At 40.0% G+C, this 24,680-nt stretch overlaps 1 protein-coding gene and 1 long non-coding RNA gene across 5 annotated transcripts in view; one reads left to right on the plus strand and one right to left on the minus strand.

The window, feature by feature from the left end:
* Positions 1 to 24,680, plus strand: part of CDH8 (cadherin 8) — a 136,027-nt gene that overhangs the window by 72,567 nt on the left and 38,780 nt on the right. For all 3 annotated transcript variants that reach the window (XR_015275460.1, XM_023934866.2, XM_086847847.1), the window contains 3 exons: positions 353 to 540; positions 3,232 to 3,485; positions 11,061 to 11,197. Coding sequence is in view for 2 of the 3 variants with exons in the window: in XM_023934866.2 (XP_023790634.1) it covers positions 353 to 540; positions 3,232 to 3,485; positions 11,061 to 11,197 (579 nt within the window). In the remaining variant the exon portion in view is untranslated. The remainder of the gene's footprint in view (positions 1 to 352; positions 541 to 3,231; positions 3,486 to 11,060; positions 11,198 to 24,680) is intronic.
* Positions 19,135 to 22,629, minus strand: LOC111934688 (uncharacterized). Of its 2 annotated transcripts, none has more exons than XR_002867386.2 (2): positions 22,554 to 22,629; positions 19,135 to 19,567 (listed from the first exon to the last, which is right to left on the minus strand). It is a non-coding gene; the product is annotated as an uncharacterized LOC111934688 (long non-coding RNA). The 2 variants fall into 2 exon arrangements; XR_015275468.1 differs by lacking the exon at positions 22,554 to 22,629 and adding an exon at positions 21,321 to 21,757.

A 24,680-nucleotide genomic window follows, 5' to 3' on the forward strand; every position in this document is an offset into this window, starting at 1 on the left:
AAAAGCCAAAGTTTCTTGGTTCAGTTGTAACTCCTTGTCAATAAAATATCTGTATAAAAAGGTAAGTTCTGCAGCGTTGAAAGGAGCTCAATATTTGTGTTTGCCAAAACAAAACATCCCTGCAAGGAAGAAGCAGGAGACTGCTGGAAAGGAAAGGACACTCACCTACAGTACAGTGAATATTCTTGTGTGAGGACCACACTCTGCTGCTTTCAGTCAATAACTTGTGTAAATGGGGGTTGGATCACTTGCACATCTCAAGAGTTGGCGTTGGGGACGTGTAAACATTGAAGAGCACACAGGGGACACTGGGACCAGCTGTAATGTTTAGTCTTTTCCTCTTATTTGGAAGGTCTGTATCACTTCTCAGTAATGGAAGATGTTGCTCTTGGTGAACCAATAGGAAGGGTGAAAGCAAATGACCTGGATATTGGAGAAAATGCTAAATCATCCTATGATATTATTGAAGGAGATGGAATGGATGTATTTGAGATTACTACAGATGCCCAAACTCAGGACGGCATTATTAGAGTGAGAAAGGTAAATCATGTCTCTGTTAAAAACATAAATGTTTATTGTACATGCAGCTACCCAGCCAGACTTTGCTCTGTGAGAAGATGCTGGATTTCCAGAGATTCTTTCATCTATGGATGAGGTGTCAAGCCAGTAGAGTGATGAAAAGGGATGTATTGGCCATGTTCCTCTGAATTTTCATTGAGGTGACAGCTGGGGAAGCATCCATGGGTGCTGGAAATGTGTTAATCTTGTCCTGTCTCCCATGTGGTCACATCATGCTGGTTTTGCTTCCTTGGTTCCAAAGAAGAGTAGATTACATTCCACTTCTGTGGTGTTTTAAACTTGTGTTTAAAATCTTGGCTGAGTATTCATCAAATAAGTTCTCTCAGTTCTTTGATTTCCTGTGTAGCTGTTCAGAGAAAAATAAATGGCAGTGCATTAATTTAATTACCTGATATGTGAGAGCTCAGTCTTCTACCTTTTCTCATGTTGAACTGTCTTCACTCAAAGAAAAGGGATTTCAGTGAATTTTATTAAGGAGATCAGTAGTTTAATGTGAGAAGTGCCAAATTTGGGCCCTGAAGAAAACCCTGTTACCTTTTCTATGTTACCTTTTCTTGTGTGTACAAGGTGAGGTATTTGTATGTACACAACAAAAGCACCACCCAATTATGTACAGAAGTTTGGGGAGAGGCAGCACAGAACAAAACTCCTCTATTAAAGCCAGGGAAATATTAATTGCAGATTTAGCTGCCATTATTTTCTGGGGAAAGAGAAAAAGCTGTTCCTCATGCTGTGTTCTGAAAAAGGATATGAATATAATTTATAGCAGCAGCAGAGGGTTTTAACTGCTTAGCATAGATCACTCTAAATGAATCTTTTTTTATTAAAAAAACAAAACAAAACCCAAACCATGATATTCCAGGGAGAAAAGGTGAATCCAATGAGCACAGGTAATTAATATTCCACTTGTACCTGTCATTAAAGAGGTCAGGCAGATTGCCTGTCAAAACTTTGTATTTTCTCTTTCTCAGTGAGTAGGTCAGCTCTGTAGCTTTATAATAAACTGATGTATATTTATCTAAATTTACATTTGTTTTTCTAAAGAGAAAATGATGATATACATCCCAGCTCTTCCTTACTGTTATTTATTGTATGCTGTGGCCTCTCCTGTAAGCTGAGGCAATTAGCCTTTTGCCCCAGTTCCCTTGGCTTTATTTTATAACTGAATCTCAACCGTAATGTTGTTTCATATTTTCATTTTGACAGCAATAATAATTTTGGTTCTACTCCAGTAGATGATGTATGGAGGGTACTGCTCACCAACAGATTTTCTTCAGCATAAAATCACGGGCTTTAGACAATGCTGAGTAAATTTTCAATATGATATTCTGATTAGGCATGACTAAATGTATTGGGGTGCTGTCATTTCTGTAAAGCAAATGAAAAGCAGTTGAAAAAGTGCTACAGGAGCCATGATTGGCAAATTGTGAATATGCTGATTTATAAATCCCCATGCATAATTTCAAAAGCTTACTAATTTAAGAGCTGCAAAAGAAGCAAGATTTTCTTGTGTTTACTAGAATTTGTGAGAAAGAGCAAATCCCATTAGAGCTTGATTCATACCTGAAAAAAAATCAACAGAATTTGAAAATACACATATTGAAGGCTTTGACAGACTTCCTGAAGATTCCTGTTTGTGCTCTTGCTGGTATTTGCATTGCAGATTCAGAGTGTCTATGTCCTCTTCTTTTTATCCCTGAGACATTATAATGCAAATCTTAATATCATTCCAATGCTTGGCAATTTGCATCTTTGAAATTTGAATCATTGTGAGACACAAGAGAATTATATAGTGAATATACTGATGTGCTTCAAGACACAAACTTGAATCTCCCATAATGAAAAAGTCTAACACTCAAAAGTGTCACAGATTTGGGGTTTATTTGGTATTTCAGTCCCTTAAATCCACGGAGTTTTCATCTTTTATGAGTTAATATGGAACTGTAAAATAGTAAAAACAGTGGTGACATGGCAGGTGTATTGATAGAATAAAGTAATTTGTTTTATGATTCTGTCTGTGGAAAAAAAAAAAAAAGAAAAAAGAGAAAAGATACAGAAGTAGAAATTGCTACAGTTTTAAGAAATTCCTGAGAGATGTCTACCTCATTTACTCCTATAAACTGAAATACAGAGGTACTTGTAGTGCAAGAATATTGAAGTACTTTCTTATATGATTAGCTCTACATTTTACCTCTCCTGTCCTGCAAATAATAATTTCTAGTTCTTTGCATTTCTCACATTGTTCATTGGAAGTAATAAAATATTTATTCTTTGTGGAGCCAGTTTAATTTTTTTTTCTTATCTCCAGCCAGTAAAGCACTGATGAAGTGCATTATTGGTATGCAACTCATGTCATCCCCAACCAATTTGTAATATTTGTCTGATATGTAATTGTAATGGTAAAATTCATGAGAGAGAATATTTCAGCAAATTTCTTGTAAAAAACAAGAAAACAGTACTGTTTTCTCTGAGTCTGGTAAATAAACAGGTACCAATATGTGCCTAGAAAATCTGGAGGTTGGGTTTCTGGGAGAGGCAAATGACTGCATTTCGTGTGCTTAAAAATGCACATAACTCCCATCCATCAGCATTGTTATCACTTATTCTCTGTGACCATTAGTAAGAGACATTTCTCTTTGTCCTTCTCAACAGCCACTGGACTTTGAGACCAAAAAGTCCTACACTCTGAAGGTGGAGGCAGCCAACATTCACATCGACCCTCGCTTCCTCAGCGGGGGCCCCTTCAAGGACACAGCAACCGTGAAGATCGTGGTGGAGGATGCTGATGAGCCACCAGTCTTCTCCTCACCCACCTACCTTCTGGAAGTACATGAAAATGCTGCTCTCAACTCTGTGCTGGGGCAGGTGACAGCCCATGACCCCGATGTGTCTTCCAGCCCTATAAGGTAGGGCTGCTTGAATGTGTTTTTTGGGAACACTGCTGGCAGATCCCAAGTGTATTTCCCCACTCATTGTGTGACTGTTTTCATGCTGTTCTGCTTCTGTGAAAGTGCCTGGACAGCATTTGGTTTATGATGTTAGATTTATCAGTTCAGATCATTTTCAAAGTCCCCAAAATACTCCTTGCCATAGTAGTCTTATGAAACAGGGGAATGCAATGAAAATAAGAAATGTGAGTGGTTCTTATGAGAAATGAGATTGGATGGGCTTGAATCATCAGAGTGTATCTCTGCAGTGAATTTAAATAATCCAGTAGTGTCTGCACTAACAATACTGAGTTTGTGCCATGCAGTTGTAAGGTTGTCAAAACATATTTTGTATTCCTTTGTCTAAAGCCATTTATGGTATACAGATGCAAAGTCAGAGATGATTATACCCATATGACTTTTGCATCTTCAGTTTATAATATTTTCCCTTTTTGATCTGATTTGAACAAAATCTTTTATTCCAGTTTGATCAGATCAGTGGGTTTTATCTAATTTAATGAGCACACATGTTCCACTCCGCCTTGGTGATGATTGCATGGTGTGGTGAGTGTTCCAGAGCACATTCTGCTCTGTGTAGTACTGCCTGCTAAAAGCATTAGGAAAACCAACACCAAAATGTGAAATTCATAGCAAAAGTATATATGGGGAGACTCTATTTACTAGTAATCATCACTGTGCATTGCTGCCTCGGGGAATTTAAGCCAGACAAGTAGTCTGCAGCATCAGGAGGATGATGTTAGCTGTTATAATCCATCATTTTCTATCACTATCATTTTCTAATCATTGTCACTTCCATCGGGTTTCTTGCAGAGCTGGAGTTGAAACCATTACATAGAGGCCCTACATGATGCATGTCATAGTATAGATATCTTCAGAATTAGAAATTCAGAATTGCCAGCATGTCTGGATGCTTTAGAACTTGTGTGTGAAGATGTTGGAGAGTATGTTTGAGTTTTACACAACTTGCTTCTGAGGGGCAGCTCCTCTCTCTGCTCTGGGACAGGGACAGCACCCAGGGAGCAGCTGGAGCTGGGCAGGCTCAGGCTGGAGATCAGGGAAGGTTCTGCTTCCCCCAGAGGTGCTGGCACTGCCCAGGCTCCCCAGGGATGGGCAGGAGGCTGCCAGAGCTCCAGGAGCCTTTGGACAGGGATGCTCCAGGGATGCCCAGGGGGATTGCTGGGGGGTCTGCAGGGACAGGAGTCAGACTCGATAATGCTGGTGGGTCCCTTCCCACTCAGGATATCCTCTGAGTCTATGATTCTCATTTCTAAATCAGACTTTCAAAAGCAGACAAACACAGCATCAGCTACCATACATTTCTAAACAAAAATACCATAGAATGGCAGGGTTTGATCTGTCACAGCTGAAGGAGTGGCTCCAGCCCTGATTTTTTTTGCTGCTGCCAACTGGTGTCTGTGAAAAAGGCACTGCTGGTACAAAAAGGATCCTCTGAAAGGTGTGTGAGACCAGCCATGGTGACAGCAACTTGGCTCTCCTCCCCGTATTCCAGCTCCATAGCAATTTCCCTTTCAATTGAACCTCAGCTCCTTCCCTCTGCCCTGCTCTGCTTTGCTCTTGGCTTGGTCCTGGCTCCTCTGCCTCTTCCCCATCCCCTCTGCTCCTCATCCCAGCCTGGCCTCCCCCTGCTTCACTTTTACCTTGGCTGTTTTCCCACTCTTCTTCTGCCCTGGAATTCTTTTCTTACCTGCCTCAAACTCTTAATAATTTAGACCGTTTACAAACCTACCTCTGTTCTAAAACTTAGCCTCTTTATTCTGTCCAAGCCCAATAAATGGATCTGAGTAAAAGATTTACCTAATTTCCACTTTTTCACCATTTTTGAAATCAAGACACCTTCAAACTTTTAAAACCAAAAATATTTTGTGTTTGTAAACTGAATTAGAATGATCATCAGGTCATGTGAAAACACTTAGCATACATGAAACTGAACTGGCCAAAGTTCATTACATTTAAACAAAAAGGTAATTTATGAGTATGATTTCTATTTTTTCTTTAAATAATAGATACAGTACTTCATGAGATTTAATATTTTCTAAAATTTTAGCTTAATAGCTAATTAAAGAATGTACAGAGCTCAATTTTCTGTGCAACTTTTTTGCTCGTTTGCTTACCTGATTAATTTGGATTCATGTGGGAGAGCTCTAGAAAGCTCAAATTATTATTTTTTTAAATTTTTTTTGCATAAAAAATATTATAAGGACAGAAAAAAATTCAAGTTAATAGTTCTTCTATTAAAAGAGGAAAAATACTAGTTGGAGTAGGGAGCAGGAATGCAATTCCTTTCTTTCCAGTTTGGAATAAAATAGGAACCTAGCAGATTCTAACAGAAATATATTCAAACACTGGTTTTATTGATTAGAATTATATTTCAGGTGTTTCTTCTGTTATTGTATGGTGTATATAAGGCAGGTTTTATGCATATTTTCTATGATGCCATTTCATAAATATTAAACTTCAGTTAAAATTTGGAAAAATGATAACAAGCTGCTCTAAAAGTGATGGACTGTTTTAATGTTAGTGTGGCCTTTTTTAAATGCCTTTTTTTTTTTTCCTCCTTCAAAACAGAATTTTAGCAGCCAACAACGAATTGAATTTCAAGGAAATTACATTTTTTCAATAGATATCTGTTCTATCAATATTTTGCTTAGACAGAGCTACTGTGTACATTTGTTATAAAAACCCAGGCAGCACAAACAAAATATGAATCACCTTCTGTGCTCCCAATACTGTCTGCTTTGCATTAGTCTGACACACAAAGGCTCCACACGTTCAGAGGATTGCAGTGCCACAAATGAAATCAAACTTGGATATCTCTGCACATGGGAAGAGTTTGATAATTGAGTCAAAGGATGAAATGTTAAAGAATTTAGAAAAATTATTATAAAACACAGCTTGGAAAGAAGCCTGTGGTCTTAGTGGAAGGTGACCCTTCCCAAGGCAGAGGTTGGAATTAAATGATCTTTAGGATCCTTTCCAACCCAGACTATTCAATGATTTTCTTTGAACTTTTTTTTTTAAGGGAAAAAAAAAAATTGTTCATCCTCATTTCTACCCAATTCACCAGTAGTTTGGTTTTAATGCTTGCTTAGAAAAGGTGAAGCATTGTGTGAACTTTCTCTCACTTGATCTAAAGGCACAGAACCTCTCATAGGTTTACAAGCAGGAATGGAATAGATGGATTAGATAAAGAATAGATGGAATAGATAAATTTTGGGACTGTCCTGAATTCTCAGGCAGAGCCAGGAGTTGAAATTTGATGATCCTTGTGGGTCAGAATATTCTGTGATTCTATGATATTTTTTTCTAATCCATCAGCTTTAAAATAAGCAGCAGAATCTCTTTTTGATCCTTAGCTGCCATTGTGCAGTGCATGCTGCTTAAGGGCCTCCTATTTTCGAGGCTGATGGTAAAAATGCTTTCCAGAGTTGGGTACTAATTGCAAAGATGGTCTGTGGTTTGTTGTGTTCCAGCCCAGTAATTCTGGGACGGCGTGTCAGGCCACATCTGGATGCATGCCTCTCCTTTGGGAAAGGGGCCCAGTGAGACCAGCTCAGCTGGGAGGCTTTGCTGTGGCTGGTGTGGGCAGGGTGGCACATCCTGGGAACAGTTCCAGCCTGGGAACATCATCCCCTGTTGGCACAGGCTGTGGGTTCCAGCAGTGCTCACTCCCTGTGTTAGTGTTCAGGAGCACAGAATCACAGAATGATTATATGAAAGTGCTTTATTGAAGAGCTCAGGGGTACACATACCCAAATCTGACCCAACTTGGTTTGAGTTCAATGTGTTTTTATACTCTACTGTTACATAACTTACATTTTAATTATTAAACTTACATTGTTCTATTGTATGCATTGATTTTACCCAAGCATGGATTTCTCGTGATCCCCTCAAACCCCTAACTTAGTTTCTCATGATTCTTTAAACAATAATTATATCTAATCACATCTAACAATTATATCATATATCATATACTTACTACACAAATGCAGTTTCACCTGATCTTAGCAAGCACAAGGCCTAACATTTCCCGGGCCTACTTTTAACACTTTTTCCAGGGCTTGCCAAGCCCGACTTTCTTTCTAACTCCCCGAATTTTCTATGATTTTAAAATCTTTTACTATCACATGCTCCTGGTGTTACTTTATAACCATGCTCTCTTTATCACCAGGGCATTATTTTGGATAAAACATGTTCCAGGCACATAGCAAAAAGCATGAGTTATAATGTTTCTTCCTGTACTGCAACTTCCTTCCTATAAATCACTGCCCTTCAGTGACTTCCTCTGTGGAGAGAGAAGATTCACTGGAGCGGGTTTTCCCATTCCTTTCGGCAGAGATTTCATCTTTGGCAGCACTTGATCATTTTCTTAATTCACAGCAGGCCTTAAAAACCCAGATCCAATATTCTGTGCCTCCCCAATGGTGCAGTTGTTTATCTGTCACTAAGTACCCTGTCCAATCTGCCTGGCATTAATAGAAATGGAGATTTACCACTCCTGGGGTGTCAGTGCTGGGGTTCAAATCTCAGCAGGCACAACAGAAGAAGGGTTTCTGCTCCTATTTACATTGGTGCAAATAAAGAGAAGATCAGATAAAGTCATAACAGCAACAGTGCAAGAGCAGGACTGACAATCATTTCCAGGCTTCTGTTAAACCACTGTGGGGTTGTTCCTATAATTGTCATAGCAGACTCATAAACTAACCCAAACTTCCCAATAACCTGTGCTGGCTTTATGGCAATTTCAAAGATATTATTTCCCAAGATATTCTTTTCTCATTTTTAGAGAAATATATGTTTTATGTATGTTTTATGGATCTGACAATGCATTCCCATTAAAAAGAGTTACAACGCCATTATCATGAAAAGGAAACTGCAAATGTACAATTAGTTTTCCCAGGTTTATGACACTGTAGATTTTATTTTTTGGTTTTGTAACAAATATTTATCACATTAAAATCAGGAGAGTGTTTTACCTCTTTGTTTTCTTGCAAAGACATGCAACTTATGTTAAAAACATTTCCTCTTGAGTTGCTGGGTTTGTGTTGTGAGTAAATACTGCTGGGATGAGATAAAATGTGATATAATAAACCCACAAACGTGTCACTCCCTCTTCTATAACTTCAAAACCTGCATGGCAGGAAGGCCGTGAGTGGAAATTTAAGGAAAGATTGATCCTTAGAGAAAAACTCTGTCTTCCCTCAGTGGAATTTGTGTCAAGCCCAGGTCAACTGACTAGCATATGAGCATTTCACATTTTATTTTGTTTGTGGACTGTGAAAATTTCATATATGTTTGATATCAGTAGAGTTCTTTCAGCATCATTACATAAAAGTCAAGAATGAAAAGACAGTTTTAAGGGATGACTTCTTAAAAAGAGCTGATTGCTCTCTTTTCTTACATTTTCTTAGAGTGAAATCTTAAACCTGTGAAAGGCTGTAAGGTATTTTTTACTAACTTCACTAGTACTAGAATTTTACTTCTAATACTTTAATTGGAACTAGGGAGACATCAAAATATGGTTAAGATCCATTTTCAAAAATGATTGCCTGAAGTTAAGTACCTACAGCTTTATTCTTCCACACAAGTGACCTGATTTTCAGAAATGCTGAGTTGAGTGCAGCTCCCATTAAACCATTGAGAACTGAGTATGTGCAGCTCATGAGAAAATCAGTTTACTTAAATGTCTAAATATAGCTGCATGTGCCCAGCTTTAGGCACAAATATTTGGAATTTGACTTCATATTTTTCTGGTACTCTTCTTACCAAGCTAATAATTTTTCAATGAGTAAAACCAGCTTTTCTCAGAGTTTCAAACAAGGCAAGTAAATATCTAACAAATCCCATTCCTAGTTAAACTGGGGTTTTCCCTCCTAAATCTATTATTTGTTAAGTACCTTACCAGTGTGATCAGGTTATCTCTACAAATGCAGTATTTAAACGCTTAAACTTGGAGATTTTGTGAAGTTTTCATTATTTAGAGTTCTCTTTGAAAGTGAGCTGTATCTTACAGAATGCAGTGCACAAATAATCTAATTGCAATGTAACTTTCATTCTAAATATGAAAATATCTGATACTGAAATAATAAAATAATAATAAAAAAAAAAGATGAACACAATAATCCTAAGCTTTGAAATCAGATGCTAATGCTCTGTCTATTAAAATCGATTGTGTTAGGCTGGAATGAGTTTGAGTTCATTGGAATATATTTACTGTAGTGTATAAAGAGACTTCCAAATCAGAATATTTTTTGGAAATTGCTTCTGATAAAGCACAAACCAGAATGGAATAGCTGATTTTTGGATAACTATGCCATTCTCACTGTAGTAAAATATGTTCTTTTGTTGGGGAATTTTAACACCGTGGCTGCAAAAGGTAGAAAAGTGATGAGAAAGTGGCAGTCTGGAGCCACTTTTCTGGCCACTCCATAAGGTAATTGGGTCAGATACCAAATCCTAACTCACCTGACTATTGTGCCTTGCTGTAATGCAGAACAGATGTAAAAACTGCCAGTGCACGCTGGTAGCTTCTGTAAAACAGACACAAAGGCTTAAAAGGCTTTTATATAAATCCACAATTAGGATTCAGTAAAACCCCTTGAAGTCAATTTCTGTTAAACCATATCAATAGTTTATCACTCAGCTCCCTCTTTCCCTACCTTTCCTGTCAAGAAATTGAAGGCTCAATTTTCTGATTTAGTTTCTTTTGCAAATAACTCATTAATAAAATAACTCTGTTCAAATGGACAAACATAAAAGCTTTCTGGAGATCTGGAACTGAGCTTTAAATCATCTCCCTGCCTAATGCACAGAGCAATCCACTGCAGCTCTGGCTCCTTGTCAGGCTCCCTCTACTTGGGCTGCAGAATTTACCTGGATATTCACATTTGCAAACTCTGACTACCTGTCAGGTGGAACTTCTTTGGTTAAAAATCACTAATGTCAACCATAAAAAATGGAGCCTCCAGTGTTTTCAGTGTTTTCTAGGGAAAAATGGTGATTCACTGTGCTCTGCCCATGGAGCTGCTTGAACCATAAGCAAATAATGTGCTTGATGAATCGTTCACGCTTCGTTGATCTGAAATTTATTGGTAAAATAATATTATTCAGCCCTTTTTTAAAATAATCACAAAGTCCACCACTTTTGTGGCTTAATACATTACTGCTGAAATTATCATCAGTTACTGTGAAATACCATAGAAACTGTCCAATAAATGTGATGGATTGTGTAATTAACTCTTGATCAGCACCGTTTTTCAGAGATGCTACCCAGTGAACCTGAGGGCACTTTACGACCTTCACACTGGGTATACAGCTAATTACTCCTTGGGCAATAATTATTAAGTTTTTTTAGCCTCAGTTTGTCATTTTGTCTTCTAAATTATTATGCTATTGAGCTTCTCAATCCATTTGGCTATAAAACTGCAGCTCTCAGAGGGCTTCCTAAATTGTCTCTGTGACTGTATGGATTACACCAACTTCATTAAGTAGATTACAGGGATGTCTGTTTTGCAGGTTTTCCATTGATCGCCACACTGACCTTGAGAGGCAGTTCAACATCAATGCAGAGGATGGGAAAATAACTCTGGCAACACCCCTGGACAGAGAAACCAGCACATGGCACAACATCACTATTGTAGCCACTGAAACCAGTAAGTGTTTGTGTACTCTGGCTGTTCTGTTGGGTTTATAATTGATTTTAACAGGCTGTGCAGTGGAAACTTTACATAATTCAGTAAAATAAAATGTATTGAGTGTTCAAGTTAGAGAATTTTGGAAAGAAAGCTTAATTTTTTGTGCAAGCTCCATTTCTTTTGGTTTTCACAACTGCGTATTTTTTTTCCAGTGAATATGGTGATAGAGATTCTGAAGAGATAGATGAGTACATATGTACAGGGTATGCAGGGTAACCATTGAAAAATGGTTTAAAAAGCCTAAACCAAAGCCTTATAATTAGCTCTATTAAGACAGAAAAAATTAAAGCTTTACTATTGTAAAAGTAAATTGAAGGCTCAACCCAGACATTCTTAATTCTGAGTGCTATTATGTTTCAGAGCCATAAATGATTAAGCACAGGGGTAATGTTGCATGAAAGTAGTGCTGTTGGATACATATGGATGAGTTTACTCACACCCAGCTCTCAACAAGAACCTGCATTGTTCAGGTCCACAGAGCCTTGGTGGCTGCTCTGCACACCTGAGGCAGGAGAGCTGCCCTGCCTGGCAATACGGGTCAGAGATTTTCATCAAGGAGAATTCTTAATTAATTTGGACCTGCTGACGGGATCCCACGCGACAGTGTAATTTATTATTCATATTAGCACTGTATTTTAGACAATGCATTTGACACAAGTGGATTGAGGCAAGGGAGCAGGTGGGGAGGGTGGGGCTGGCACCCTGTGTCGTGTCCTGGACTGGAACACAGACCCTGGAACCTCTCTGTTGATGCCTCTGTTCTGTACTCAGCGTGGAGCAGAACCCGTTTGTGCATGTGCTGGAGCCAGCACTGGAGGAACATCTGTCTCCAGAGCCTGGTGATGGGTGCTGCTCACTCCTGCATGGAGAGAATTGCCTGATGAGATGTTTGCTTTGCCCCTGAATCTCTGCTTTGAACAGTACAGCATTATGGTACAGAGCATTTGAAGCTCAGTTTCATGAACATAATAAATTGAGGGATAAAATATGCTTATTTGGCCCATTTTTGTTTAATATCTTTCCTGTGGCACTTGCTTTCAAAACCAAACATGTTAGGAATGTGTGACACACCTAAGTGGGAAAGGTGGGTCAGGGTGGGACCTGAGCACCCAACTTACAATCCTTGTACCCCTGACCCACCTCAGCAATGGGGGATTTCATTGCCAGCAGTGCCCAAAGTGCCCTCTCACTGTTCCATCCTGCAGCCAAACAATACTTCAATAAATTAGTGAAAATGCTTTCTGCTTGCAGGGAAGCCAAGCACATGAGGAAAGAAAGGAAGGTGTGGTTCCATCAGGCATACTTTTTCAGTTTAATATCTGACCAGTTAAGAATTTTTATAAAGGAAAAATATATAAAATATCCATATTAATTTTCTCAGATCATGAGATTTACCAACAGCATGGAAAACAGAATTATTAGTTTACAATCCAACACCCTCACACATTGGAACAGTAAGATGTAAAACGAAGTCATTTAACAATTTGTTTCCTCCAAAAAGTCAAAAAGGAACAAGATAAAAGGAATAATTTTGCAAGACTCTCCTCCAGTTCATTTTTATATCTCCTTTATGTGTGTGTCAGAGTAAAGTTGCCAGAACTGCACTTTACTAAGCCACACGAGCATGAAGTCTGCCTGTTGCATTTTCAGTTTTTTGAAACATAATTATACTCAAGAATTTTGTCATTAGACTTCATGGGAGCCTCAGCATCTACTCCTATTGTAAAATTGCCTTTTATCAGACTATGGCTATGAAAATAATAATGCCAGTCTTGTTCTAAGCATTTATGTTCCTGCTGATGGCTTATTTTTTGCATTCCTAATATAATTATTTGACATTTACATAAAACAAGGGCTTAATTTCATAGACTACTATCTTCGCTTATTTTAGTGAAATTATTTTTAAGCTCCTCAAGCAGAAATTAAATTTGCTTATGGAACTGTCAAACAGGGGGAAATGGGCATTTTTAGATTTTTTTCCAAGACATCAATAGACAAAATCTCTGTTGTAAAATAACTGAAATCTGTTGGAGACAGACACAAGCAGCAAATGCAAATACAAAGTGTGTCATTACAATGCCTTCACTGACAGTCTTATTAATGGACTGCTGATCTCTTGCAGGAAAATAAATATGTTGGAATTGTTCTTGCAGGAACATTTCCTCTTCCTGGGCTGGCTGCTTCCCAGGGCTTGTGCAAGGCTCTCCTCTCCATCTGCAGGGCAATGACCAGACCATTTAATTACCATTAAATTTGCTTACTACTCATAAACCATCATACTGGATTTTTATTTCTTGATTCCCAGTGTGGTAGATCCTAAATATGCCCTGATTTAGCAACACTTTTATAAACAGCAACTTTTGACAAACTGTAATTCACTATTTCAGAGCTTTGTGCTGGTAAGGTACCTGCATCTAAATTTGTGCTCTAACCTGAGGGAATTTTGGGCAGTTTCCTGCTTGTCATCATGACAAAGTTATTTATTTGTATCATCCCTCAGCCACTGGCTTAGGTAGGAATCTTCCAAGGCAGGATTGGTGTAGCTAAATGGAGTGTTACTGCTTCTGCATTTTCACCTGAAATAGGGATGAAGATCCTAAGGCTCAGACTGGCTGATCTTTCTAAAAGTGTTTTTAAATGTGTGTGGATGATTTTAAGCATTTGTAATCCTAATGCTCCAAAAATATGAATTTAACCCTTTCTCTCCCTAAGGAGAAGAAAAGCATTGGCCAGTGGGGAATGTGATTCTTCCACGTGTACTTGACAGGCAAAAGACCAGTTTGGCTTTTTTTTTTTTGTGAGATTTTTGTGGTGTTTTTCATTTAGCTGGGTTTTTATTCAGAAGAAATAAATTTTCTGTTCTCATTCATAGGCAAGTGTCTGGCTAGTGCTTGTTCAGAACAAATTCATGCTATTGGTGAGAAACAGCATTAATCGTATTCTGAGACCTGTATGAACTGAGACATTTTAGATGGTGCTGTTCCCTCCTTTACTTTCCCACTGCTGACAAACTCTTTTGAAGGAGTTTCTAGTTTTCTACAGCCTTTGTTTTCAGGAATTAAACTGTCCAGGCTGACTGAAGAACTGCCTTGAGTGGCTCTCCCTCAGACATTTGCCCAGATGTTTTATTGCCTTTACGTTCTGGCTCCTGAAAAGCTTGGCCAGTGCGCAGGGCTTTTGCCTCCTGTTTAAATCCCAGTAACCATGGTGCATTCTGCTTGTGTTGAGGGACACACCTGGAACAGGCAGCTTGGTTTGCAAACTGCAGGTTGGGCTCTGCATGGGAGCCCAGAGAGACAGGACAATGTGACCTGTGACTCTTCATGTGACAAGGGAGGAGGACCTGTGGCACAGCTGGGTGTGGGACAGCCAGAGTCAGAGCAGGAGCCCAGGGCTCAGGAAGAAGAGCCAGAGCTTCTCTGTACTCAGGCTGTGGAGGGATAAAAGCCCAGGGACCCCAGCCTTTGTGGGGTCCCTCCTCAGAGGCACAGGCTCAGGCTGTGTCACTGTGCTGGGAATAAATGTCATTATGGAATGAGATATCTGAGACTCTGCCAAGGGAAACCTGTGCTGGAAGCAGTGAGGAGACCTGCTCTGGCTGTGAGTGGGGAGTCAAGGGGGGACCTGGATCCCGGCAGTGACAGTGTGGGGTGGTGGGAGTGTGCCTGACAGTCCCACAAATGGTCACAAGGAGGTTCCCTTAATAGTTGCATGCCCACAAGAGTGAATCCTTTAATCTTTTTGTGGTTACTAGAGATTAAACCATGCAAAGAGCTGTCTGTGGAAAAGAATGAACTGATTGAGATTAACACAGTACAGGTGATGGTTTCAGTATTTCAGATTTAGTTATACGTTTTCCTTTAAACTCCTTCTGCAGCTTTGGTCCTCTCAACTGCTACCCCTAAATCTGTCTACTCCTAAATGTCTTCTGCACATTTTCCCTATTATGTGACTTCTTCTGTCTCTTTCTTATGGGATCAAATTAATTTTTGCTTCTTTGTTGCTTAACTCTATTCCTCACTCGTCTCCTCTGTGCTGATGAATTCTGCCATGAGGATTTTTAAGAGAAGATAATATTAGAAAGAACCTTGACATCTTTGAAAGATGCCTCTGAAATGAAGGCTTAGGGTGTTCGGAAGAAATACATTCCTGGCAAGGGCGAGACTCAAAGCTATTGAACCTGTGAATTGATTCTTAAATTTTCTTTCTACATTGCCATTCATCCAAGTTTACCCTGCTGAATGGAAAGGAGCAGGAATATCCAGGTGATGACAGGCTGGAGGAAGCAGGTCCACTGACAAAATGATTCCCTGAGATGAACCTTTGTGCTCTGTGGATATAAAGGCTGAACCTTGTCACTGGCTCTGGACTTTTAAACACTGACCTAATGAGATTTCTCATTAGTTTGTGGTGACTTACATGAGCTTAAAGTTGTAGCCAAGGTTGGGAGGTTTATTTTAAATTTAAATGCATGAGAGAGGGGTGAATGTAGTCTTGCTCTGTAAGTCAGGGTTGATAGTGCTGCTCATGTGTTGGAGCTCTCTGGAGCTATATCCTGAACAGGAAAGGAATCTGGGGGCATGTGCAAGGATTTTTTGACAGCCTGAATTGCAGTGCAGTAAGAATGAATGATTAAATTACAGACGTCTCTTTTGGTGCATCTTTTTTGTGTGTACAAAGGCTCATCATATCTTTGGTTCTTTGCTACTTGCTTGAAATGAATTTTCTACCATTCAGTAAAATCTAGTGAAGTCAGGATCTTAATAGTCAGATGCACTCCCATTCTTCTGAACCCATAAATACATTTCTTCATTGTGTAGATTACAATTATAGCTGTAACTGCTGCTCCCATTGACATGCTTGTGTTGCTGGCATTAACTGGCTGCCAATTTTGCTGGGCAGTGAAGCAGAGCAGGGTTCAGGCTGGGCTTAACCTCCTCAGTATTCTCCCAGTTTCTTGCACAGCTTTTGCAGCACTTACCACGTTACGTGTTGTCAATGCTAGTCAGAGGAAAAGAAAATCAAATAGCCATGACTTATTTATTAGACCATTTTTTCCTACAGATTCTGAATGGAGCTCAGAATCACTGATCATTCAAGCGATCAGATTGCCAGACATGGATAAGGCATGTAATAATTAAACTCTGTCCTCTTTCTGCCTCCAGCTCCATGGATTTCCATTCCCATTTTCTAATGGCTGGAACAGCCACCTTGCAGATGCTTTCCTAGCACACTCACAATGTGGGCCTTTAATACTAAGGAAATGCCCATCATTGCTGGTTGATTGATGTAACAACAGCAGTAATAAATGGAGAGCTGTATAGTTTGAAACCAAAGCAAAGACTTATCTCAGAAAAGCTGGTTTAACTTAGCCTAGAAAGAATTTTATTAGCAACAGAATTTGACTGCACAACATTCTTCTGATTTAAATATGAATATCCTGATATTTGCATACTCATCCCTCCGAAACTGAAGCTGAGATCTGCTTGAGATACAGGATTCTAGTGAACTCTTTGGAAACAAAATATACTGCAATGCTTTCATTATTAGCATTGCTGATCTGAAATTCTCTTTTTAAAAAGTGAGCTAATCTTTTTCCCCAGAATATGTGTATTACATAGTAGAGCTTCCTTGAATGATACCATAGACTGCAACAAGTAAAGACTTCTAAATATATTCCACTTGACTGGCTTAGATTTGTGACAAACACATCGATAAATAACAGAAAGCCCGGCTCATTATCTCTAAAGACAACTAAATAATGATGCCTTTAAAGTCCCCAAGCTTGCTTTCACCTGTTGTAGCACTGAGTGGACCACTCAAGATTTATATTTTCCTCTGAGCTGTGTTATGATCATTTGCAGCGCTGGATTCTTCTCCCTCTTAGGTTGGATATTAGGAAGGAATTGTTCCCTGGCAGGGTGGGCAGGCCCTGGCACAGGGTGCCCAGAGCAGCTGGGGCTGCCCCTGGATCCCTGGCAGTGCCCAAGGCCAGCTTGGACATTGGCGCTGGGACACTGGGAGAGTGGAAGCTGTCCCTGCCCATGGCTGGGGTGGGAGAAGATTATTTTTAGGTCCTTCCAGCCCAAGCCACTCTGGGATCCTGTGATCCTCACACTCTGCACATCATCACACAGACACACAACACAGCAGCCTGCTAGGAATTCCAAAGCCAGTGCCTGGGAGAGGATATTTCTTGTAGCCTGGAGCCGTGCTTTTAGCCAAGGTTTAACTCTCTGAATGAAGGATTTTAATGGAATTTTTGCTGTCCTATTCTGCGGGCACTGCAGTCACAGAGATGTTATTTTCATTGGGATGACTGCTTGATCAAAGGGTTCTCATCACTCAGCCCCATGTGCCAAGCAAGCAGCGCTCCCGTGGCAGCCTCAGCCCCCTGCCCAAGGGCTGGGCAAAGCACCAGAACTGCCACAAGTAGCAATTCTCTTGAATAATTATTCAAAGCAAGAGGTGAAAATCTAGACAAGATCTTGAAATGTGAATAGTGATTTGACCACAATAAATATTTTCCAGGCCCAGAGCAGAGGCATCTCAAGGACAAAGCTGTGGGCTCTGACACAGGTAATTACCCACACCAGTGGCATTCTTTGGAAATGAAGAAGTATGAGGCAATTTTGTCACCTAATGGGAAAGGGCATAAAGCCAGAAAGGCTCTATATGGTTTACCGAGAATATAAATAGAGTAATTGAATCATCACCCAGCACATGCACTGCTAAAGTTATCTATAGTGTGTATTCCTTTCAAAAATGCAAGGACACTAATTAAAAAGGAAGAGAGACATATTTCTTCAGAACGAGCCTTCAGCTACAATGTACTTTTTAATGCTATGAGTACCTTTGCTTTCATTATGCTTTCATTTATTTAATTTTATTTAGCCTTTTATGGTAAAATAACTGTAGGTATTATTAACAATAATTCTAACATTTTAGGGAGTTACTTTGGTACATCATATAGTTATCTCTAACTTAAGGCTGAGTAAATTTTGGTAAGTTTGAGAAAGAGAAGGAAATAAGCCTTTATGGAAGTTTAAACAAGAGAAGCTCAGGAATATTAACCTTTTCTGCTTGACCCTTTTTGCTCTGGTTTAGTGGAACTCAAGCTATATTATCTATAATTTTTACACTAAAACACAGAATTTGCTAAGGTGGTTTTTGTTCTTTTTCACATAACTAGAGGGTTACACAGAGCTCCTCAGTACCTAATGGATCACTGAAGGTTTGCCATTGGGGAGTGGAGGGGCCGGTGCATCTTGTTAAACCAGTTTGCAGTTCTCAGCTGTGAAAGTGTATTCAAACATGGCACAGACTTTCCCAGTAGTGTTTGACACAGCTCAAGGATAGCAGGAGAGGTGATCCACATGGATAATGGCACGGGAGTGGCCATATTATGGGGAAATACAAATGAGAAAGGAGTGGGCTTGTGAAATAATCTCTGTTGAAGTGGCCTCAATAGTTCAGGGCAAGCACAAAAATTCACGTATGGGATGCTGAGTAGAAGTTGGAGACCTCTGATTCCAAAGGGAGGCATGGAGGGCAGATGTGAATAAAGCATCTGAACAACACAGTAGAAAAAATAACAAACCCCAAAAGGTGAAAGAAAATAGTAAGTATCATTATGACAAGGAAAAGGAGAGAGATTTGCAGTAACAGTCTAAATTATATTTCTGTTTTCTAGCCATTTTAACTCCAGGCTGGACATCTGAGTTCTAGGCTGGCAAATATTCATTTGGTAAAGTTATATCGGAGTTGGAACACTATTTAAAGCTTAAAACACAAAAGGTTGGGGCATTAGGTGGTGTTTTAGAAGGAAATAAGGTTTCCTGGGGCATAAACCAGGGAAGGATTCAGGAAAGGAATACAAGCAGAAATGTACATGATTAATTAGTGCACAGAATATTTATTAGTTACTTTAGGGAAATGTAGAGGCTGGTTAAGCTGACCATATAGATATATAAATGATACCCAGATATATTAGCAAAGTGTCTTTACCATGACCAGCTACCACCTGGCCATCTGCACTTTGAACATTTGAATTAGAAGCTCTAAAGAAAGTAAGATTAATCTTAGAAATACTGTGTGGAGTTCACCTCATTTGAGAACCTGAGTTCATCAGTTCTGAGCAGACTGGGACTATCTGAAATCTCCACTGGTTTTTCTGCATGGGAGCAGGTCAGAGTAGGAGTTTGTAGCTCAGTATAATTTCAGTCAATCTTCTTGAGGCACATTTCTGTCGAGAATAAAGACTCTGAGCAGCATGCTCTGAACTTCTGGCAGAGGTGCAGGGCAGCAAAGAATGGAGCTATTTTCTGTCTGAAAAACAAAGGAGATGGTATTTTAAAAGGTGCATTCTGATGTGCTGGAGAGGTCTTATTTGCTTTTTGCTGAAGGCATGCAAGTAAGAAGGTTTGCTGCTGGACTCCTAGAACCTGATTCATATCCAGGATATCCAGCAATATTTTATCCGTGAAGGAAACATAAGAATAATTAAATTGCACTGTTAAGAAAATCAGTCTCGGGAAAGAATATGAGCTCTAGAAGTAATGACATTTAAATGTTTCTATAATAAATTCTGCTTTAATAAAAATCTTTATTAAAGCATTTTGATGTTTTGTCTATGAGTAAGGGAGGATTTCATTTGAGCTATAAATTATTTTACTTCAATCATGAAATAATTTCAAATAAAAATCCCCAAATATTCCAGACAACTCGTCCTCAATCAGTCTGCTTATTGTTATTATTATTGCTGCTAGTCATTAGAAAATTTCATTGCTAATTATAATACACAATAAGACCTTGCATATCTAAGTCAATATTTTTATAAGATTTAAATATGCATGAGGTATTAGCATATTAATAATATAATTGCTCTAAAGTGTGGGACAGATCCCTGACTGTTTTATGGCAGCACAATTCCCTTGGTTAGGCTGGAATTGAGAAAAACAGTGGCAAATCATGTCCTGGTACATTTGTTATGTCTTAATTTTTTTCTCTTCAGTCAATTTCTTTTCCTGCCTGTTCACTGCCTTATTTTTAAGTCAAATTCTTTTCTGCCATTTGAGGACACCGTATTATTTTCTGGATTTTTTTTTTTCCCTCGTTGTTATATTTAGAAATTAAAACCTGTTTCTTCAATGATTTAAGGCATTACACTGATTCCAGAAAATCTGGAATCCTAATCAGGCTTGTGGTGCTTTGATTGACAAAAGTAGAGATCCAGTGGCATTTCAACACACTGTTGTTATTCTATGTATAATGAAAGTATCAGAAAGATGATTCTGAGGTTCTTTGTTTTCCTAACTTTTTTCCTTCCTTGTGGTGCTTGCCACAAGGAAATGGAAATCCTTCACTCAAAATCTCTTAGTAGCCTCTGACTTTTGCTGAAATGCTTGGTCTGTAAAGCAATGCTTTCTTTTTTAGAGATGCTTCCAGAGATCACAAAAGCTGTTTTTCTGTTGCTCAGTCATGCAGCTAGGTATAATTTTTCCATTTGTTTCATGTTTGTTTATTTTTTTGTTTGATTCCCATTGGCCTTTTGCACTTCAAACTTCAAACATTTCTAGGTTGTCATTTCTTGTAGTAGTTAATAAGTGCAGAGCTATTAAGTGCTAAAACTTTAGCTGTATTTTTAATTTTTGCCGTTGTAATGATTCCCCACTTTAGTACATAACACAGGTAATTTACTGAGTGTGACTTAACTGCAAACTTCCTCCTGACTTGTGTCCTCATTAGAGATAAATAAGGCTCAATTACACAGTGCTTTATATCACAAGCACAGGTTGTTTTCTGCCAGAAGTTGTTGGTCTCTGGATAAATGTGTGGGTGAAGGATGTTGGCAGTGTTGGGTTTTTTTATTGTTTTCCCTTAAGGATTTACTTAGGATTGGTGAATAAACTGGAGTTGTTTCATAATAATTGTCATAAACCTGATATGACTTTAGCAGCTTCCAATATACAACTCTCTCAAGCAGCCCTACCAATACTTTATTTTGAATTATGTATTTGTTTTCTCATATTGATGTGTCACATATATCTTCATTACATGTCACTGTGAATATAAACCTTACTGTGGTCAAAATTAGATATGCAGAGCAGACTCTTAAGGACATGCTGTTTGCATCCAGAGCTTCTGTCAAGAGACAAAGACCTCTAATTCTTACTCAAATATTGCAAAGATGATACAATTTCTGATTAGGATGTCCATTCCAACTTTCCAAGTCTCATCCCATCCATTTGCTCCCATTGTTTTTATATCTCATTTTTCTCTCCTCATGCATATTCCAAGCATTTGCAGCATCCCAGGATCAGTGAGGTTGGAAAAGCCCTCCCAGCCCACGGAGTCCCAGCTGTGCCCGATGCCCACCTTGTCCCCAGCCCAGAGCTCTGAGTGCCACCTCCAGCCCTTCCTGGGACACCTCCAGGGATGGGCACTGCAAAGCTCCCTGGGCAGCCCCTGCCAAGGCCTGAGCTCCCTTTCCATGGGCAAATTCCTGTTGCTGTCCACCCTGAGCCTCCCCTGGCCCAGCCTGGGGCCGTTCCCTCTGCTCCTGTCCCTGTTCCCTGGCAGCACAGCCCGACCCCCCCGGCTGTCCCCTCCTGCCAGGGACTTGTGCAGAGCCACAAGGGCCCCCTGAGCCTCCTTTTCTCCAGGCTGAGCCCCTTCCCAGCTCCCTCAGCCCCTGCTGGGGCTCCAGCCCCTTCCCAGCTCCGTTCCCTGCCCTGGACACACTGCAGCTCCTCCAGGGCTCTCTGGCCACGAGGGCCCAGAGCTGGACACGGCCCTGGAGGTCACTCAGCAGGGCCAGCACAGGGGACGGGCCCTGCCCGGGGCCTGCTGCCACCCCAGGGCTGGCACAGCCAGGTGCCATCGGCCTCTGGCACACCTGGGCTGTGCCCAGCCCCTGGCACCAGCACCCCCAGGGCCTTTCCCCAGCAGCTTTCCAGCCCCTCTGCCCCAGCCCAGTTCCATGGGGTTGGGCTGAGCCCAGGGCAGGAGCTGGCCCTGTCCCTGCTGTCCCTCACAGCACTGGCCTCAGCCCACGGATCCAGCCTGGCCAGATCCCCCTGCAGAGCCTTCCTGCCCTCCAGCAGATCCACACTCCCACCCAACCTGCTGTTATCTAAAAACTGCCTGAGGATTCCCCCAGTTCCTTCACCCAGATCATCCATAAAGATACTGAGCAGGACAGGGCTCAACACTGAGCCCTGGGGGACACCTCTGCTGCCTGGAGCCAGCTGGATGTGGAACCATTCCCTGTGTCTGGGTCAGGCCATCCATTTCTTATCCAGGGAAGGTGCACCTGTCCAAGACATGAGCTGCAGCAGCTCCAGGAGAATGCCATGGTAGACAGTCACAGACTTTGCTGTGAAGTCCAGGTAAATGCATCCACAGCCTCCAAATCAGTCTCTGATGCAATAGGTGTGCTCCGTGTAACGGGCACTCGTGTTATCCTTTACATGGAACTTCTCCTACCTCTTCTAGCATTTTCTCTTTGGAGCCCATGCCAGTGAATAGAAGTGGTGACACCAAGGTGCAGTTTCAAAACACCCCCATTGTGATTAAAGACAAAGTCACTGTTCAGAGTGATTTGGAATAACCAGAAAGCCTTGAGTTTTGAGGTTGTTGAGTTTTTGGAAAGGTGGCATGAGGGATGGGGTGTGTCTTTACTTCCCAATCCCTCCCAGCCCCAAGGTGAATATGAATTTCTTTCAGCATCCTCTGCTCCCTCCAGGACAAACTTAGAGCTCTCTCAATGTGGCCCATGGTCTCATTCTCATTGCAGCAGAGGGTAACTTCTCTCTTATCATGCACAGCTAAATCTAAATAGAACAGAGTCTTTTGATTTTCCCTTATAAGCAGGGTTGTGGTAGAAGAGGCCCTTTTCACACTTATGAACTATGTTTGAGGGTATATTTTGCTTTTCTGATCCAGTCTCTCCTTTCCAAGCCCTTTTGATCTGTCTGTGCACTCAGACAAGGCAATATCATGCAAATACGGCAAGCAAAATAAGATACTTCTGCAGAAAATTACAAACCTTTCTGGGTTTTGCAAATGGATCTTACAATTCACAGAGTATCAGAGGTAATTACAGAGTAACTATTTGTGAAGCTGCTGAAAAACGGCTGGGCTTCATGGCATGAAAAATAGCAGAGGTTGCATCTGAATGTCAAATTACAGCCTGACCTCGGATCAGCAAAATGAGGGCTAACTGATTCTATCAGCATGCATTGTACCTGTAAGAAAGGAATAGACTCTCTTTTTAAAATTTGAGCTTATTATCAAGTTTTATAAATCAGTGTTGATCCTTTGAAGTTAACAAAGTACCCCGTTGAAATCCCTGGTTTAATTTAAAGTATATTTATATTTGAAACCTTAAATTATTTCAAATGTAGGAAATAATTCAGTATTGCTACTTAGAGTCGCAAACAAAGAACTGAGTGCAGGGCTAGGTGGAATACCATTTATAAAAAATAGAAAAATTGGTCTTTTTGGAGGCATGTCTTCATTTTCTGCAAATATTAGGTAATTGATTCAGAATCTGATTGGTTTTGGGTTATATGAAATAATTGTAATGTCTTATGTGCACTTATGTAAAAATAAATAAAAAGAAATCCTGCAGAAAAAGAAAGTGATTGAGAACAGGACTTGAAGACTGTGGTGTATTTAATTAACATTTTCTGGCATGGTATGTTTCAAAGAAATTTTAATCTTTTTTTTTTGTTTTGTTTTGGTATTGTCAGCAGCCTGAAAGTAAAATCAGTCCTTTAGTCCCAAGTGATACATCTCATATATTGAATAAAGGGAGGTTAGTGTGGCCTTCCTGAGTCACCTCTTTACAGATGGAGTTGCTGAACTTTGGGAACCTCTTAACTCCAAATTCAGCTTTGAGGAGGTGGATGATATTAAGCCACTTCTTGATTAAACCTGTGACAGTCTCTTGGTGAGGAAATAGAAATAGAGTGTGACAAAGCTTTGCTCTTGCCTCATTCATCCTTCTGGAGCCCACAGTGAAATAAACCCAGGGAGCTACTGAAAGGAGACAAAACTTCTCAACTCTGTTATTATTTCTCTCCCAAAGAATGACTTAAGGAACAAACCTGAGAAATATGTTCCACATCCTTTCCTTTCCGCGCCCCTCCCACACACATGTACACACAGACTCTCGCCACAATCTGTGCTCCTCCGGCGTGTTCCATGTGCTAAAGAAATACAAATTGAATAATAATTAGGAGACTGTGTTTGTTTCTTGTCTTAGCAGCTCGCACAGGAACCTTCCTGCTAAGTACTGATATGTTTATATTGTTATTTCAATAATCCACAACTTCTCATCCTTTAAAAGTACAATCATTTCAATGGGGGAATCTAAATCTTTCTGGTGAGCAGTTCTGTCTGGGTTTTTAGTTTGGTTGCTTGAATTTTATCCTAG

This window comes from Cyanistes caeruleus, chromosome 12 (assembly GCF_971803275.1).
Source record: "Cyanistes caeruleus chromosome 12, bCyaCae1.hap1.1, whole genome shotgun sequence".
In the NCBI taxonomy this organism is placed as follows: Eukaryota; Metazoa; Chordata; class Aves; order Passeriformes; family Paridae; genus Cyanistes; species Cyanistes caeruleus.